Source organism: Polyodon spathula, chromosome 22, assembly GCF_017654505.1.
Source record: "Polyodon spathula isolate WHYD16114869_AA chromosome 22, ASM1765450v1, whole genome shotgun sequence".
Classification (NCBI taxonomy): domain Eukaryota; kingdom Metazoa; phylum Chordata; class Actinopteri; order Acipenseriformes; family Polyodontidae; genus Polyodon; species Polyodon spathula.
The window spans coordinates 10,557,814-10,578,164 of NC_054555.1; the positions used below are offsets into that span (position 1 = coordinate 10,557,814).

General features: G+C 35.7%; 1 protein-coding gene and 1 long non-coding RNA gene across 2 annotated transcripts in view; one reads left to right on the top strand and one right to left on the bottom strand.

Annotated features, from left to right (window-relative positions):
- The first annotated feature begins 216 nt into the window (after nucleotides 1-216).
- pdgfrb (platelet-derived growth factor receptor, beta polypeptide) overlaps nucleotides 217-20,351 on the top strand; it is a 35,577-nt gene continuing 15,442 nt past the window's right edge. The window contains exons 1-5 of the mRNA XM_041223590.1: nucleotides 217-534; nucleotides 16,422-16,488; nucleotides 18,074-18,349; nucleotides 18,911-19,174; nucleotides 19,532-19,662. Coding sequence (XP_041079524.1) covers nucleotides 16,437-16,488; nucleotides 18,074-18,349; nucleotides 18,911-19,174; nucleotides 19,532-19,662 — 723 coding nt within the window. The 5' untranslated portion in view covers nucleotides 217-534; nucleotides 16,422-16,436. The remainder of the gene's footprint in view (nucleotides 535-16,421; nucleotides 16,489-18,073; nucleotides 18,350-18,910; nucleotides 19,175-19,531; nucleotides 19,663-20,351) is intronic.
- Nucleotides 1,936-5,555, bottom strand: LOC121297331. The gene is made up of 3 exons (XR_005947154.1): nucleotides 5,102-5,555; nucleotides 4,918-4,978; nucleotides 1,936-3,412 (listed from the first exon to the last, which is right to left on the bottom strand). It is a non-coding gene; the product is annotated as an uncharacterized LOC121297331 (long non-coding RNA).

The following is a 20,351-nucleotide window of genomic DNA, read 5'->3' on the forward strand; positions in this document are numbered from 1 at the left end:
TTAGGATGAGAACATCATTATAGAAGGTGGGAAAGGACAGCAAAAATATGTTTAGTCCTGCATCATTTAACTAATAAAGATTAAAAGCATGCACATACTGTATATAGATTTTTGTTTCTAATTTGTTACAAGTAGCTTGATTATATTTATATATATATATATATATATATATATATATATATATATATATATATATACACACACACACAAAGATTATTGGGCATTCCTGTATCAGTGTCTGCCCCTGTCCTTTCAGTTGAGTAAACAAACAAGGTATCAGTCCTCTGTGAGGAGGCTTCAGGGGTTAAAACAGATTAGGACAGCCATCCCCACAGACTGAAGGAATCTACCCAAGTACTAGAGAAGTTAATTGGAAACTGTTACTCAGTCCATACGACTGCTCAGAGGGAGTGTTAGGCTGGGAGTCAGAAACTACACTTGTAAAATGCTTTAAAGGATAACACAAAGAAATTCATCTGAATTGGCCAATACGTGCTGGACTTTAGTGGAAAGTGAAAAGTTTTTGTTTTGAAGGTAAGAATGTATTTTCATTCTATACTTTTTTTTCTCTCTCTCCTTTAGCGTGCAAGCTTGTTTTTGTAGTTTTAATAAGTTTGGGATCATGGAAACTGCTGGTAACAAAACCACATGTCGTGATTTCTGTTCTGGACTGATGTTTTTGCCAGGTTTTCGGTGAACAGTAGTGCCAAGTTTTCTCTTTTCTATACACTTGAACTTGTTATAGAATAACACTGATACAATTACGTTAGGGAATGGAAAGTTATGTTGTGGACACTGTACAAATGCATACATCATTAGTATGCTGGTGTGGATGCATTTTACGTACATTACTGGGAATGATTGGTCAGTGGTAGTTACATATCTACATTACATTTTTATCATGTGTTGTTTAGCTGTTCATATACTTTGAGGGTTGTATTTTAGAATAGCAATTTCATTGAACTTTTTTATTTGTATTTATTAATATTACAAATCACTTGCACAGTCCCATACAATAGTGTTAGTCTAAAAAAGAAATGTGTTGCTTTTGTTTGTAAGACAGTTTATTATTATTATTATTATTATTATTATTATTATTATTATTATTATTATTATTATTATTATTATTATTTTATATAGTGCATTTGTTCAAGAAACTATCCGCAATTATTCAAGAGATCCAAAATGAAGATAAGGACGGTGTCATGCTACATATTTGTAAAATGCTGATGGGAGAGCACCGAACATATCATTCTGTAACAAATTAGCCAAATCATGCATCATGCGCACACACAAGCATAAACCTTTCAAAAATCAGCCAGATAGAGCTGATGCTTCGCTTATCATATTCCTGTTAAGGTTTGGCAGTGTGCTGCTGACAGATTGCATCTGTTTGGCTAACGCTAACATTTGTTTTTATCCCAGTAGTGTGTGATTAAAAAAAAAAAAAAAACCATCACATATTTAGACAAATTGCATCTATAATCCAGTTCAACTATTCTATAGAGGGGCTTTTGAATTAGAAAGTATTTATTTACAAAATAAGAGTTACATTTTGTTGTATTAGAGTTGTTAACTTCTCTATACTATTGTATTTGGGATTGACTTGGAGAATCCTTGTCTGTTTGTCTGTATTCAGCATAGCCTGTGTAAGTCTTGTACTGTTTACTTTCACGCATTTAGACCACGTTTGACAATGTGACCACCTGTCTGTCAAATCTGTGAAGTGTGTGTCAATGTCTCTTCAGAATTCTGCGGGTGGCCTGACCAGTAACCCCCCCCCAAACACACACACACACACACACACAGAGTTTACTACATACAATACATATACAGTGAAATAAGGGCCACAGAAACGTGTTTTTTAAATGGTATTAAGACTTTTTAAATACATTCACATATAATATAGAAGAGTTATCTGGCATCTAATGCCCGCTTTGGTATAATGATAATATATTTTATTTTATAAAGGATGTACTTGGCATCATTGTAATTAGGAGGGCTAGGTGTCATAATGGGCTACATTGCCAGCAAATATTTTACCTGGTCTGTTTTTCAATTCAGCACAAGTCACAAGTAAAATTAGTATGCTGTCTCAACTTAACCACCAGAATACATTCATGAATCCAAATACACAGTTTGGAAATACAACAAAATGAGTGTTTGAGTGAGACCCAGGAGTGAAGGCAGGGGTTATGCTGTAAGTGCGGGGCTCTCATAGAGCTGTGGTGGAAGCTTGTATGCTGCTCATGTAGCTAGTGCTATTGTCCCTCACCTTTCCTGTGCAAAAATGAAAATTAACTGAAGCAGCAGTTACAGTGAGTATTTCAAGATCACAAGTACAGCAGTGGGATACTGTCAGTGCATGCTTGGCTGGCTGAGACAGTACTCAAGATTTACAATTACTGTGCAGTACTACTGGATTTACAATAGTGCATTCGATTGTTGTTCTTCCTGCTTCAGTAAATTAGGAGGTTCAGTATGGGTAAATGCTCTGGATATAAGGGGCTGGGCACTTTGGGTAGTTACTTTGATACCAATTGCATAACTGTCAGTTAATTAGAAGCAGGCATTTACTGCAAGGGGCCCACACTCTCTTTGGGTCTTCTTTTCCTACAGAGCTTACAGTAACTCAAGCAGGAGACTGCCTGAAGATACACAGGGAAAGTACATCTCATCAGGAGGGTGTAGACAGATTTCAGTCCAACTGCAATGCAACTGTAGTTTAGCTCCATTGCAATTTAGCAACCCTATATTTACTGTACAGTACACCAAACATTGCAACTACTAATCTAATCTGTAAATGCTGTCTTTACAACCTGTTATTCCACAGGCAAAGGAATTTATCAGCAGTCTTACTGATATTTCATATATAATTTGTGTACTAGCAAAGTAATCTTATTGCACAGACATCCTTAGCAGTCAGGTGACTTGAGTGCATAATATTTAATATACACTTCAAAAAATATTTTCAGCAAAATTCAGGTTTATTTTAAAAGCAAAGGAAAATTTCCAAAAAAATGTGGTACGTATCAAATTATTGTATGACATGAACAGCTATGAAAGCATGCTGCTAGAACACTCTTGCCAGCTCTCAACGAATACAGCAAACAAAATAGCAGCATTGAGAGGTAACACTGCTCCACCTGTTAATGCATTCTGCAGCTGTAAACTCACAGCAAATATACCAACAGCTGCTTTTTTATAAAAGCAAAACGCAATTATGAAACTCCATTGTGAACCTGCCATGCTTGATCTGCTGTAAGATGTAAAGACCCTTTTTAAAATTATTCATATTTGGTGAAAGCCACAATATAAACTATTTATTCCAACCAGGTTGATTACAAAGACCAGATCAGCCTTAGGGTATTCTCAGCACTTTTGAATTTGGTCCCAGACTGTCACAAGAAACCTGAAATAAAATAAGAATATCAAAAAAAACAAACAAACAAACAAACAAAAAAAAACACACACAACAAATGAATATAGTAAATGTAATAAATATGTATTATTTTGTAAAATTACTTTAATTCTGCAAAATCTTTAGTTTAAAAAAAGTTTACATTTTTAGTAGTCAAGGTAACTACATGTTTAACTAACTTTGGATAATTGTCATTTTTTTTTTTTTTTTTTTAAGTCTGTCTAGGGTTTGGGAGAGGAGTTTAGGGTCACATTTGGCAAAGATTATATTCAGCTGTGGGGCTGCACTGTCTCAACCAGTAAGAGATAATATGCCGCTCAGATTTTAAAGGGACAGACAGTGTTTTATTACTCCAGGTGGGGATAGTTTAAAAGGGCAGCCAGCACCTCCGTCACTGCTCCTTTAAGATCGGGAGAGTTGTAGTATCTTGTTAAATGACAGCATTTCCTTCGCAGACAGCCGATTTAAGGCTCTGCAGCATATATAAAGGAAACATTTATCTTATTGTAACTTTCTGGAAAGACCAGAATTTTGTTATTATTCAGCAGAAGTATTAATTTAACCTTAACTGCATTGTACTGTACTGCACATAGTTTTTTTTTTTTTTTTCATCTTCAGAAACATTAAAAAATAGACACTGAAAATACTATTAGTTTTCCTTTTTGAAATAGTTTGGTTAATCGGTTGGTTCGTTCATTGAATAACCTGGGCTCGATTAAATATTCCTAAAGTGGGTACATTCTGTCTTGTAAGAATGTTGTAATCGACGCTGAGAAGTAATGAATTGGTCCAGACTGGAACATTTTTTATGAGGTGTGAGGAATTTCCAGGATTTAGTCTGTGCCGATTTTTCATAAACACGGAGGAAAGAAAAAACATGTTTGCGGCTTCATGTTATTGTGACTGAAGTCTGAAAAGTTAGATAAGCACCACATCATACAGATTTCCATATAAATAAACTTTAAAAAGCAAGATCGTGTAGAGCGCAGAACGATTTGCATGTGTTTAACACACGTTTGCTTAGCAGGCACAGTTTGTTCACGTGGTAAAGTTGGTTTGAAGTTCGATATTCACTTTGATATTCACAACCATATTACCTGGACTGATCAAACTACTTTATTGTGAAGCTGATAAGTTGTGAATGTATATTCACAACCTTACATTCAACTGTGAATCTTACAAAAAAAAAAAAAAAAAAAAAAAATGTGAAAACCAATACAATGTCGCTGTTATATACTGAAAACCTTATCATTTAGACTGCTCAAAGAAAATTCACTGGGAAGCTGGCCAGTTGTGAATATGTTCACCTTTCCTTTGATTGTGAATCCTATTATTTTGTGAAAATCCATACACTATCCAACGGAGGGAAATCCACTCCGTTTCTGACATTAGTAAAATACATTTAAAGTATGGACTTTTTTATTGTGTATGTAATACCTTGCGTAGAGTATATTTTAAGCCTGAAATCCATAAATAATGAAACAAAATGTACTTACTTGTGTGGGGCATTGTTGTTTGGGGTCTGAAACTGGCAAGGGTAACTCGCAGCGACCCTGGCTAAAGGAAAACAAATAATTAAACAAACACATTAAATAAGTTATTTCAATGTAATTTTAAACCACTTATGGTCCATTTATAATATCACGGCTATGAAATCGAGAGGCTGATATTTTCACTTACTTGCTGCGCGCTCTGTGAGCAGGTGTCGTAACCAATTCAGTACCCCTCAGAAATCTGTATCCCCTGGAGCATTGCGCATGATTAAAAAGAGATTATCCCACAAGCACGTCTGATTTATCTTTTGCTCGTGTCCGAGATAAAGTACGAGTGATGTGCACGCGCAACGGCAGTCAGCTGCATTTTGCAGTCATTTACAAACTTTTTCGACAGGGCGGCAGGATATTTGTGTGGTGTGCGTAATCAGTTATGACTAGGGTTAGGATATAACGTTATTGTTTACAGATATTTGTTTATATATTTATTTTATATACAGTACACACAGAAGATTGGCATTTACAATGAGAAACAGTGGATACCAAATTAGACAGCTGACAATAGCATAGTCTATGGCTGTATTATTTGGTATCCCCTGTGCATTTCAGGCAGTTCCCCATTGTCACTCACAAAGGGTTTGATTGATATTGGGTGTATTTACAGTGAGAAACACAGGGGATACCAAATAATACAATATGTCAGCTGTCTAATTTGGTATCCCCTGTATTTTTAACTGGTCAGCTTCTCAATAAAGTTGGTTTGAACAGTGATATGGTTGTCAATATAAAGCTTAATTATTCGTGCATATGGGATATTGTATTAATTTTCACAAGTCTAGGTGATATGGTTGGGCATATCAAATGAATAACGCTACCACATTGTACTTTCCTTGTGTTTCATGTGATTAGGGGACACTATATCACCTTTCAACAGCAAAAAGGTCTTTTTTTTCTTTCTTTCTAAAATGAGTTTCACATAAAATTGTATTCAATTAAAATGTTGACTGTTAAGGTAAATATAGCCTTCCGCCCATTAAGTTCTCCCTAAATACACAGAACTGTTTGAGTTTACTGCTCACTGGTGGTCGTCCTTGCTGTTAAACACAGAGGTTTGCTGTAATGGTCTGTTTGAGCAATCTGTGCAGTGTCAAAGTACAGTGTTTAGGAAATTGTGACCTTATCTGAGTTTTAGGAGGTCTCACTCCTCAGATGCTCCATCAGACTGAAATGATCAGCATTTACTGTAGATTTAAATGAGTGTTGATTTACATCTTTAGTGGCTCTAGTGTGAGAGCATAGAAAAGCCTGGAACACGTTGATCAAAAATAGACTTGCCATTTTGACTTTCAAAGCTTGTATACACAATGCCTTCTTGGTCCAATAGTTTGTTTAGTTGATGTTAAGTTAGGAGACAGAGTCAATTGGGTGTCTTTTAGGCAGTGGCACTGGAACAATTTTTAAAGTGGGGGTGCTGAAAGCCATTGAACAAAACTGTAACCCCTGTATATGATGGAAGCTATGCAAAGCCAGTGAGGTGCTGCCGCACCCCCAGCACCCCTAGTTCCAACGCCCCTGCTTTTAGGAGTCTTTTCAGAAGCAGCCCCCTCAGTTGGTATACCGTGTTCAAAGAACAAACAGCAATAGAGAAATATGCATAACAGACATAATAGGATCATAAAAAACAGGTCATCAGTCAAGTTCTATAAATAGGGACACTGTCTATGAAGATGAGCCAAGCTGTGCTCTTGATACTGGAAATCCTATCATAGTACTTCTAGACAGGCATGCAGGTAACCATCAACATTGCAGCATGTAGTATGTAAGCCAGAGAAGTGCAAACCTTTGAGTTCACCTACTCCTCAGCTGAATTTATTTGTATACATTCCCATTGAAGGAAATTATACAGTATGTTACAGTCATTATAACATCTGTCTAACATACCATTTAAATATGCGTGGTAACCATGTGTATCATGAAAATGTGTATTTAAAATGTAAACAATACTGAACATGTATTTCCTTCCACTATCAGCTTGTTTTATGTTATTGGTTATTTTTACAATATTTTAAAGAGAATGCAGAGGTGTTTTTGGAAGAACTGCATTAGGAACTGTAAGCAACAGATTTTTTTTTTTTTTAAGGATCGATAAATCCATCATTGCGCAAAGATAAATGCCACTTAAAGTTTGTTTTTACAGAAACACATTAACTCAGTTTTCCCACAGACCAACCCAAACCCCTTACTTACCAAAAAGTGTTTCCAAGACCAATTCTGTCATAATCTATACATGGTGAAGGCCTGCAGAGTGCACAATGGGAATACTAATGGTTGAAAGAGGGTTATTTATACATGGTATACACTGGAGTATATTCAAACAGATGGTTTGTTTTATTTTCGCTTTCAGCTTAGTGCAACAGTGAACTTTACTTCCAGATGACCATTATTAGCTTAAATTATAAACGCATTGGTGCAATATAAATTTTTATATAATCTATTTCCCACAAACTCTTAATCATATCCTAACACCATTGTATTAGCATTTTCTCTTTTGTTATACACTTTATTTTGTTCTTTGAGACATTATTAGTTGTTAGACCACCCCACAGTCCTGCATGCTGGCTGTCTTGCTACACATCTCAATGTCCATTTTAGTCCTCCCACACAGGGGGCAAAGCTATGTCCCTAGCAGGGAAATGAAATTGACTCCCTAACCAGTGTGAACAATCTGTAACCCTAGCCCACTCTATGCTAAAGCTCTAGTTTTCTGCTGGGGTTTCTTGCATACTACATTATAGAAAATCTGTATTTTTTTTTTTTTTTTTTTCAACTAGAACAGATGCATTTCAAATACCAAATTCAACCAACTCAAATTCTCAAGTTGCACATTTGCACACTGGACCGGTAGTTATGTTATCAAAGCTATGTGAACCAAAATGGTCTTTTTCAGAAAGGAAATTTCAAGTTACCAAACCAGACATGAACAACAGACATGGAGTTTGCAAGTACTCATCACTTGCTTTTTTTTTTTATTATTATTATTTTTTATTATTCATTTTAGAATTATAATTGGTGTTTTTTCCTTCAGAAATGTACACATGATTTGGAGTAAACAGCTATGATAATCTATTTCAGAGCATATTACAGTAAACACATACATGTTTACAATTCATTTACCTTCTATTTCTACAGTATATATATTATTTTTAAAGCACCAAACCTAGAAATTCCTGCAATATAATTTATTTTAACAATGAAACAGTGGCTCATCTAAATACCATTGCTTTTCAACTCTATATTAATCCATCTGGGGGTTCTTTATTGACACACTTTGTAACATTACAACACATAATTTTAGGGTGGTGGTATTAAGAACTGCCACTGTGGAAGCAGTCATTTGTAACTTCCAGAAAATACATACTAGGCTCAAACAAGTCATACAAGACAAAGGAATGCATGTTTAGACCAAAAGGATGGTACCCTGAACCATTGGATCTTTTAATATTTTGTACAGGAAAGTTAATCAAAGTCTAAAGGTGGTTTATTGTTTCTGAAAGGATGACTGGTACCCAGCAGGAAAGGATGGATGTTCAGGTCCTTTTTTTTTTTTTTGTTCTGTTTGCATCAGTTTATGCAAGTAATATCCAAGCTATGAAAATATTCTGTGTTGTTTTTCATTGGTTTGTTGCTCTTATTCTGTGCAAATCTACACAGCTAGAAACGCAATTTGACCATTATAAGGAACATTTTCAATATTTTAGGCCAACTGTTTTTCTGCTGCCTAAATTGCCACCAGAGGACAAAAGCTGATGAATCTTTGTTTTCTGTTCATTATTGGTTAAGTATTCCCTCTAGTTTCATTGTGGCAACTGGAAAAAAATATATATTTTTTGAAGCTGCTTTCAATGTTATTTTTGAAAAAACTCCAAGCAGATGTTTTCATTTTCATCTTGTATAGAAAATACAAAAATCCACCAAAAAAGTTCTAGTTTATTTTCCATGAACCTGTGCTTTTGTAACGGATGACTTAACTGTTACCGATTATATACTGATTACTGCTGCCCAGAATACACAAATTAAATATTTTTTTTCATTTGGATTTGAATAGGGGTTTTAGAGATCATTACCAAAAATATAGTGTGTGTGTGTGTGTGTGTGTGTGTGTGTGTGTGTGTGTGTGTGTGTGTGTGTATGTGTGTGTGTGTGTGTGTGTGTTGTGTGTGTGTGTGTGTGTGTGTGTGTGTGTGTGTGTGTGTACATGGGGGAGGGGTCGTACAGGATTTCTTTTTGCTCAGCAATTCCCCCATGAACATTTAACACTAAAGGAAGTTCACTCAATTTCTATCATTATATAAGCAGCTTTACAAACATTGGAGTCACATTGTCATAGTGTACGTTAATCCCAAATTATACCACATGAAGTATTAAGAAGAGTGGATTATGTTACCCAGTAATTAAAGAACTGGAGTTTAATTAGTGAAACAATAACAGTTGCACTGTTTATATGTACAAAATCAAATTGGATTCAAGTTCTCTTTTAGAGGGATTGATTCCTAAATCTTCTATATATCCAGATGTAAACCCGTTTTGCAATCTGGATGGGGTTCTAATTGAATTCAAGTGGACAGGTTCAGCAGCACTGATTCCTCTGAACTCCAGTTATAATCGCTGAACATTGGTTTACCAATTCAAGAAAATTAGTGTAAAACTGTATAAAGTGATGAAGATCTCAAAAGATGCAGGGAGGATCCATGTCACCAATATAGAACATTACTAACTAGATTAGGCCCTTATTAAACTAGCATACCATACTGTTCTTTTGAAGCACTGAGAGAAGATGCTGGAAACTGAAAAAAATATTTTCTACCATAAGTTCAACTTTGGCATTGAAAACAGATGTATTTTATTTTGCCAAGGAGTCATTCCCCAATGAATTGAGTAAGACTTTTTAAAGAATTAAGTGGAGCAGGTTTTAAATATCTAAGGAAACTGACCTGTAGCCTGCTAATTTTTTTTTTTTTTTTTGCTTCAGTATTTGTAAGTGTAAAAAAATATTTGTTTTGAAAAATATGAATAAACAGTATTATATTTACAGTACCTACACCTGAGTTGTTCCTGAATAACTGTAAGATTAATTATAACATTGTGACAACAGTTACTTCTATTCTAGCAAGAATTATAACTACAATATAATATTAACAGTGTCTCTTACACTTTAACCTAGTTATCTAATTTACATTTCAATGATATAAGATGTGTGTGCCAATCAAACTCATATATTAACTTACTGTGTTACTGTTACTAGAGGGTGGAAGGCAGTTTCCAGAAACATGTATACGGACCTGAGGGAGCACAGCTGCTGTGAGCAATTTGAAGATGTGAAGTGTTATATGTCACTACATGACTCTTGTTGAATATAATGACTAATGGTACAATTTTGTCACATTAAAAATATATAAAAATTATGGCATAGTCCAGACTAAAAACAGACTATTTCTTGGAATGATCATCGGAATGGTCATCTAAAATTTAAACTTAAAAAGTTGGTATTTATCAATATAATGTATTGTAATATTTTTATATTTCTGCTAAATAAACATTGATTTAATGTATTTAAAATGTTTTCTTTAAACACATGCTCTTAGTCAAAGTATTCCTTGACCAATGTAAACAATATCTGAACACTGAAATTAAATAGAGAATCTTACAACAATATCCTTTTAGTGAATGTCGGTGTAAACATAGCTGTGGTTTTGGTATTACAAGATGTACATTAAAAGTTCACTTTTGATTCGACATCTGTCATCTCTGAGCACATTGTTGAAAGATTAGAAAGATCCTTCTGCAGTGACACTGATACAGATACTGTTAAGCACTGCAGGGCAACTACTGTGAGAGCTATAAATTGGGGTTTCATGCTTTTCCAAAACTGTAAACCATCCTCCCTTTAGGTTTTGCATTATCAAGGATATGTAGAGGTATATTTGCTGCACAAAAGGCTTCGGTTATTTTTAAGTTTGTTTTTCGTTTGAAGCAGCTCATCCTGCTTTCGTGAGATTGGCTGGGATATTGCTCTGCTAGTTGCTAAGAACTTAATTTCGCCACTTTACTTTTTTCTAGTTCTGTGTAAGTATTCACCTTTTACTTGATGTTTGTTAACCATCATTTCAAAAGACATGTACTGCTCACTTCCTATTTTCAAGCTGAGTGCAAACAAATGGCAACATTCACAGGTTCTGTGAAAGCAGTGACTACAGTGATGTAATCGTATCCTTAATAATGACTTACTATATCCAGCAAATCATTTATCCATTTCTTTCAATATTTTCCATGTTCATTATTATATATTCTGTAAGTAGATGTTTTAAGGTATCCTAGTAGAAAACTTTTGAAATGGTAGACTTGAAACTGACATTTTATTTGCCAAAGAACAAATTTTATTTGGTATTTATGGTACCTAGTCAGTACAACTTTTATTATATTTACTGCCCCCCAGAATTTTTTTGGTTTCTGAAAAGTTTGATCTGTCATGTAATTGGACTGGTGGTTTTTACCGTACTTTAGTCATTACCCCTGTAAATGACAAGATGTTCCCAGTACTCTGTTCAAATAATGGCTAAATTGATTTGCTAATAGATTAGAGGTTCCTGGGAGGATTTTAAAGTTCGTTTTTCTGTAACACTCATTTTCAAAATGCACTCCTCCTCCCCCAGTTCAGTTCTCTTCCTCCATCTTTTTCCCACCCTCGTGTGGATTTCAATCTTGAACTCTGCCTTTAATAGCTTCCAGACTCCAGCATCTCTGTTCCGGAGCATTCCATCTGTTCCCACAACACATGACACAGATTATAGTCACGCAGACATTTCCAGTCCGAATCCTTTTCTTTCTCAACAGTCACTGCTGACAGAGAGACATGACAATACACACTTTAACCAGAAACCTCCAAGACAATTGTTACCAAGAGTATTTGCTCATGACTGTGGGTGTGATCATTTTGAAGGAGGCAACAAAGACCATTGACTTTGTTTGAAACAGTAACCTTGCAGCCTGCATAGAATCTGAGAAAGGGTTTGCCTTGACTAGGTGACCCAATTAAGCACATTAGGTTCAGTTCAATAAAGAATAAGAATGTGTAATTCTAAGATTCTTAAACTTTAGGAGTCTATTAGTTATTACCTATTATTCCAGAGAGTATAACAAGGGTTGTAATCCTGGTAGTCTGTCTGTGTGAAGACCAATCAGGTTGGAAGCTCCCCAAGGCCAGTTTCAGTGCTTGGGTTCAGACCCAGTCTCAATAGATGTACTAAACATGAGTTACTACATCAAGTTAAATAGTTAATCAGAGACTTATACCTTGTAGGCAGTGGATCAATTACACCTGAAACAAGGTCTTGAAAGCCTTGGTTTATATAGAACAGTAAATAACCTAATAAACAGTATCCTCCTTAAGTCAGTTATTTCAAAATTGTGAAGCAACTGTCGTGCAGAGTGCACCTAGTTTCACACTCGTACAACGCTGCCTCTGTTATTGCCTCAGCATACCTCAGAACCTGCCAGGCAGCATTCAAATGAGACCCTTTAGCCTTTCAAACAGTGTGGAGAGGAAGTGGCCAAAATGAGAAGGGCAAACACAAACTGAACAGAAGGCTGTGGGAACAGAATGAGCAATGTATTCTCTAACAGAATCCCCCACTGGCTCTTTCCAGTGTTTGTAAACTAATGCAATACAATGTAGGATTGTATATCTTGTGGCAGGGAAAAGAGACTTTGTGTTTGTCCTGTGACATTTTTATAAGTATTTCATCGACATTAAGAGCTCTGTCTGTTACTATTGTTTGTTTTTATTTACACAGTATTCTTTGAAGATTTTTTTAGTAAAGCTGTTTTCTTGATACAACATTAGCATGTAAAGTAATTAATCTAGTGCATGAGAAATGTAACCTGCTGTCTGACCAAGGTGTGCTAATTTTTGGTTGCATATGTGTATTTGTCCAATAATTTTGATTATTTTCTGTTCCATATTGTCATATGACATATGTCTTTATTGAAAATTAATTCTGATCATTGGGGCAGAAATGTAGCAAGATTAAAGAAAAAAGGCTAAAAATCACAAAGCTTGAATCATAAGATTGTGCTTAGAAGAGCAACAGGAATGATGTTTTTTTTCTCTTCAACTGAACCCTTTGGAATAGCCCAATAAATATAGGCTGAATGTATGCATTTCATCAACACAATACAAGGCTACAACCAAGCTTTTCACCCCTTGCATTTCTTTAGCTCGCTGGTGACACACTATCAAACAACTGCCTCGCTACTAAATAAATAAATGCAGTCTGGGGTACAAGCACTGAGAAAACATCAGAAGAAAAGGACAAGGGCATGCTGTTTATAGTGTTTACTGGAACAATCCCAAAGCAAGACATTCACTTCATTGCAGTGATATGTTTTTTTTTTTTTTTTTTCGGCTTGCTCTTGCAATTTTCTCAGCACTGTTTATCTTGTGGCCATAGAGATGTTTAAACAGGAAATGGCAAAAATGTCTGGTGTCGACTGTGTTTCTCTGTGTACTCTTCATGCATCTAGAACCATGGGCTAAAACAGAGTCTATCTAGGCTGCATTGTACACACTGAGTTCCCAGTGCTGATGTCTATAAACTTCACAATTAGTTGATAATATGTTTCATCACCATTACCCAGAAAAGAACATGGTGATGGATGCAACGATGTTAAGAATTCTTTGGAGGCCAAGATACAGTTACTATTTTTATTCACAGCGCTAACGGTAAAAAAAAGGAAGAAACAAATTACATTTTAATTGAAATAAATGTGCAGTCATCCTAATTGGACATGTTACCATAGCAACCCGACTCGACTGCCAGGTTTTCATAGCAACCCGGCTGCACGGATCAGGATAAAATCCCATTATTTATGTTACATTGCCAGAAGCAAATTAAACAGGGCTGTTGCTATTTGTTCAATTAGGAAAGATCTGGGCCGATCTGTAAATCACTACAACAGGTGAGTGAGGCCTACTCATGCAGAATAAGCATAGGGCCCATCTGTAAGGTGTTTAAAAACATATCAAGATCCCAACTCTGAGCAAAATGAGTGCTGACAACAGCCCGGAACTTTCAAATTGGTGTCAATTGTGGGATCAAGGTTTACCCTTAAGTTTACTATTTCCATGTAGTTGACATTTCAAAAAAGCAGTTTCACCTGCCGATATACATGCTTTCTGCTGCTTTAAAGCCTTACCATTCTTCTGCTACTATAGTACCTGCAGCATCAATCTGATCTATAATCTGCAAGGTCAGCTACAGGCTAGTTAAGCAAAATAAAATGCAAGCAGATGTGTTTGCTAACATTGCACCTAGTCACAATGGATTCGTGAATACAGTGTCTTTGTTTTTTATCATCTCATTGACTGTGTAGTTTTTCAAGAGACCAATATTATTTTTTTTAAGAATGGTTCAGTGTTATTCATGCATCACCGACTTTGAAATCTCATTTGCAAAGTATTTGCTGAGTGCCAGATACATTCATTTTTGTAACCAATGATTCAATACAGACAGTAACTATATTTTAATTGAATGAAGTGTATCCCAGCCTCATACAGATCACAGTTTCTGAATTTAATCTACAAATTATAATGTCAGTATGTGAATTTAATCTTTACAGAAACATTTGACTCTGATTAAAACATGGGCCCCAGACTGTGACAGGAAACTGAGATTTGAATTTTGATTATTCAGAGTAGAAAAAACAAACATATTTTCCCATCGCATTGTAATCGCAAAAGAGTCTCTAAAGCCCATCCACACTTTACATGAGCCACAGATAAAACCAGAAAGCGAATATAAAATAAAGAGCTAAATAATGAAATAACAACATGTAAGAGTTAAGGAGGGGATGAAAGAGAGCTCCTAGTGGTGTTGGCACATGGTCTATGTCAAATAGCTTTGTCATCAATCCATACCCTCCCTGCTGCAGGCCTCTCCTTAGAACTTCATGACTCTTACACAGTCAAACAGCCGTAGTCCCGTTGAGGTCATTGATAAGGAGCGTGCCAGCCTATGTAAAACTCCACAGCCAGTTGTAGACTTGGGTTTACACTTTGGTAAGCTCATCTTTCTATGATATAGTTTAAAACACAGTTAGGCGACTTCAATCTGTGGCACAAGCTCATGTGGAAAATCACCTAGCCATATTGTAAAAAAAAGAAAAAAAAAGGAATCTTGTGTACTCTGTCATGGAAAACTGATAACTGATGCCAGACTATCTTAAATCTTGATGCTTAAAACCCATGTGCTCAAAGTAAATGGAATATTCTTTTTTTAGTTGTTACAAAAACCTGCCCTGATAATTGTTGTACAAGAACCCTGAATTAAATAAAGCAGTCAATTACTTCTGAGCCAATATAAGATCACAAGGCAACAGCGTCTTGTCTGGATGCCTTTGATACCCCAGACATCTGGAACGCATCTTGACCTGTATGGGGGAAGCTATCATGGCGAGTAACTGCACACAGGCCTAACTAAATGTCACTTGAAAAAGTGTCAAGTTACATACCTTGGCTGACTGTGAGACCCAGCTTTATCGATAGTCTCTGTATGAGGTCAATGACATCTCCAATGTATGTCCTTTGCAGGTTGTCAATTGATACAGTAGAAATCCAGAGTAAATCTAGAGTAGAAATCTAGAGTATTGCCACCAAAAAAATGATACTGTTTGTTAATTTTGTTCTCCTTGTTGAAGAGCCTAAACATAGTAAATAAAGACAGGGTTTACTCCCACCAATTTCCTTTATGGTTATTACATCTCCTGTGTATTCCCTGTATAAGGATGATAGTTGGCATCATTAGATTTTGTTCTTCCTGTTACATGTCTGGCCCACTGCCATTTCAGTTTTTTCGCTCTTATAATAACATTGCATACTTTTGTTTGCGCTCTTATCCATTCCTTCCTTTTCCTGTCTCTTCTTGTTATTCCCAGCATGCATCTTTCCATACTTTGTTGAGTTGTTTGTAATTTTTTTGTCATTTTTGCATTGAGGGTCCAGGTTTCGCATCCTTTAAGTTAGCACAGGCAGCACGCATTGGTTGAAGACATTCCTCTTGAAACATAAGGGTAGTTTCGCTTTCAGAACCATGCTTAATCTTCCAAAGGCACTCCAGCCATTATTAGATTTTAGCTGGCATTAGATTTTTTAGCTAAATAAGAAAGCAATAGCACACACCAGAGTGTTTAAATACGGTCCAGTGTCTGCATGCCTAGGGGTGTTGTTAACAGCCTAGACGTGAGAATACTAGTTCATATTCAAGTGCGGAATTTGGGATTAAAGAGATTGTCAAAAATAAATTCAATTTCTAATTTATAGATTAAATAAATAATTTTAGAGGCAAAATAAATTGTAAGATAAAGTATTATTGTGAGCTAATGATGTGATTGAATTAAAACATTTGAAGTTAATATAGTTTCCATTACTTGTTTAACAATCATTTCCTTTTCAGAGCTATACCTGAAAAATGAAGAAGGATTTGAAGAAATCCACATTCTCTACTGTCATTCTTCTTACAGGTAAGAGCAACTGAAATCCATTGCAATAGGATTATTTTAATTGAAATGCAAAGATGCATCAGAATAAAAGGGCTAAGTCTTGTGTTGCATCGCCATCGATTGTTTGTTTCAATCTATGGATTTGATTGTGTTCCAGTCCTAAAAGAATGTGTGCACAATTTACATATGTATGCACTGTATGTATGTCTGTATGTATGCATAGAGGTAGCAACCGAGTGCCTGAGTTTTAATGTGCCTGACTGAATCTCTTTTCACTACATGGCTATGCTCTGAGTACTCAGTTCCAGATGTTCTATCTGTGCCGATCTCTAGTATATATACAGTGCCGAGAAAAAGTTTGTGAACCCCAATGATAATTATGGAAATGGGGTTTATATTAACCAATTCCATGTCTTTTGAAACAAAATCATGTATGAATTAGACAAACAATGAGTAATTAATATTCAGGGTATGTGAAAAAGTAAGTGAACCCCTGGTTTTATCAGCTCAATTAAAGGGATAATTAGAATCAGGTGTTTAAATAATTAGGTAGATCTTCAGGGGTGAGGTTGGGAGGCCCCACCCTATATAAAGATCAGAGACTTTGTGAGTTTGGTCTTCACCATACAGGTGTATGGAAGCTGCTTGCTGCTTGTCTGAAGTCCACCAAAGAGCACATAGATGATCCACAAGACTTGTGGATTAATGTTAGAACTTTTTGGCCTAAATGAGAAACATTACATTTGGCAAAAACTTAACACTGAGTTCGAACAGAAGAACCTCCTCCCATCCGTCAAGCATGGTGGTGGGAGTGTGATGGTTTGGGACTGCTTTGCTGGATCAGGACATGGATGGTTTGCCATCATTGACACAACCATGAATTCTGCATTGTATCAGAAGATTCTAGAGGAGAATGTCAGGCCATCCATCTGTGAGCTGAAGCCGAACCGAAGGTGGGTGATGCAGCAAGACAATGATCCTAAACATACAAGCAGATCTACGAAAGAATGGCTACAGAAGAAGAAATTCTGTGTTTTAGAATGGCTTAGTCAAAGTCTGGACCTAAACCCCATCGAAATGTTGTGGCAGGACCTGAAGCGAGCTGACCATGCAAGGAAACCTTCAACTGTCATAGAGTTGAAGCAGTTCTGTAAGGAGGAATGGACCAAAAATCCTCAAAACCGATGTGAGAGACTGACCAACAGTTACAGGAAATGCTTAGTTGAAGTCACTGCTGCTCAAGGGGGTGTCACCAGTTACTGAATCTAAAGGTTCACCTACTTTTTCACACATTGACGTTGAATGTTGAATCATTTGTTTAAATAAATGTTGAAAAAGTAAAAAGTATCATGTTTAATCAGGTTATCTTTATCTATTATTACTTGAAATATAATTCTATATAGATTGTAAAATCCAAACTTTATATGACTTTTATTGTCCAGAGGGGTCCCCAAGTGTTTCACAAACAGAAATAAACGAATCAAATATATATATATATATATATATATATATATATATATATATATATATATATATATATATATATATATATATATATATATAAAATACTTCCGTTATTTCTATCAAACCTAATTCTTTTTTTAAGTGATTCTACAGTTCTGCACAGGGGCCCGTAGACCAATCATTTCACCTGAGGATTCTGAGCATGTTCTGGATCTTTCCTCTACCTTCACACTCACCTGCTCTGGATTTGACAAGGTGGTATGGAAATACAGACAGGACACCAGTGTGACTGAAGAGCAGGATGAGTTGTCTAGCAACCTCACTCTGCACAATGTATCGGGGAGACACACTGGGCTGTATACCTGCCACCACAAGAGTGCAGAAGAACAAGAGAAAAGCACATACATTTTTGTGCCAGGTTGGTGACACTGTCTTTATTTTTACAAATGTAAGCTTGACTATGTTGGTTTGAAAGTATAAAAACACCAAACTAAATCGATGATATACCATATGCTGTTTCATGTCCCCAAAAACATTTATTACCAAACTTTATTAAACTTTTCTTTGAAAATGTATAGTTGGTAACAGATGCATGATAAAATATATATGTAAATCAAGATATATATTGTGTAATGACCCATATGGATCTCGATTTAAATATATCTTGATTTGTTAAATATATTTATAGAATTTATTCAGTTCAATTAAATAATACATACAAAACATCTGACATTGGTGATATAGTTGTAATACAAATGTTGATATTTGAGGGGAAAGCTGGGGAATTTGTGATTAAAAAAATAAATACATGTGCACTTGGGTTATAGTACTGAATATGGTCGTACACTGTAGATCCCCTTATCCTCACTTTGGTAGGAGCCTGAATAACCATACATACTAGGGCAGTGGTACTGTGCAGTACTGAGATGAGACTTTCTCTGCTTTGGTATGCTGTATAGACTGTTTGTTCCTTTTTAAGATCCAGACATGTGGTTCTTACCACTGGAGCACGGTGAATCAGTGGTGATGAAAACGAACGCCAAAGCTACCTTTCCATGCTTTGTCACCAACCCCGCTTTTAATGTTACCCTTCATGATAAGTCACATGACCTGCCCGTTCCTGGATCGTACAAGCCACAGGAAGGCTTTACAGCAAAAGTCGAAGACAAGACCTATTACTGCAGGGCAACTTTCAATGGAACCCAGAGAGAGTCAGAGCAGTTTTATGTTTACAGCATAATAGGTAACCATTTTCCTCTATTTATTCATGCAGTTTATTGATACTTATCTCAATACATGTGACCCGAACTCTTGTTTTTTGTATACATGAGTACAGTGTTACAGGGACAAGCATGTGTTCCCTTCACTATATTGTGGCTGCTACTGTTGAAGCATACATTACCTTCACATTGATGTGTTGGGACAGATTAAGTCATCTTAAGAACTGATTGCATTTTTTTTAATATATTAAATTGCTTAAGTTGTTTATTTTGAAAGTGAATAGTGGATATTGTTCACTCAGACCAAGGTCACTTTCAGTTTCCCAGTCTCCCGGTAATGTTCATGCTGTTTTTTTTCCTTTTTTTTTTCAAACATTAAGTTCCAGAAACGATTGAAGCCATTATCAATGCCACACAGACGGTACTGAAGCAAGGAGAGCCTCTTATGGTTAACTGTTCCATTCATGGCTCAGAGCTTGCTTATTTCAGTTGGGATTACCCACGCAAAGCTGTAAGTAACAATGAATTATGTTTTAGCTGACAAAAAACTACTTGCTACATAAAAATTGGTAGAAAACTGGTATGAGCATACTGTAAGTTTTAAGCAATGGTAAAACTGCTCCCCAAGGTAAAACTAATGTTTCGTGTTACTGTATCGCAAGATTTCTTATTTAAGGGAGCTCGGTTAAATTTTTTGTTGGTGTTTTATTTCCACCATCATACGTAAAAGATTTAGTAAATAAGCTCCCCATACATAAAAACTGATGAAAGGGCAAAAGAAGGAATGTTTCGGGTTAATCTGTACAAGCAGTAATGAGATGTACAGTATATATTTGTCAGGATGTATATATATAATATATATATATATATATATATATATATATATATATATATATATGTGTGTGTGTGTGTGTGTATATATATATATAAATATACCACGTTTTTATTGATTAACTTTTTTTTTACCTATTTGGTAGTTTACATTATGTACCAGCAATCATAATGTCAGTTTGCCACTTTGTAATGTTCCTGTGAACAGAAAAATAAACTAGTGGTACTGATTGTAGGAACACCATCAATGTTCTGTGTTCCTCACACCTTCTGTTTTTTTTTGATGTTAGCATGGCAATGGAACCCTTCCCGTAGGTGACCGTTTTAACCAGTTATTATAATAGCATGTATATGGTTCATCTTAAGTGC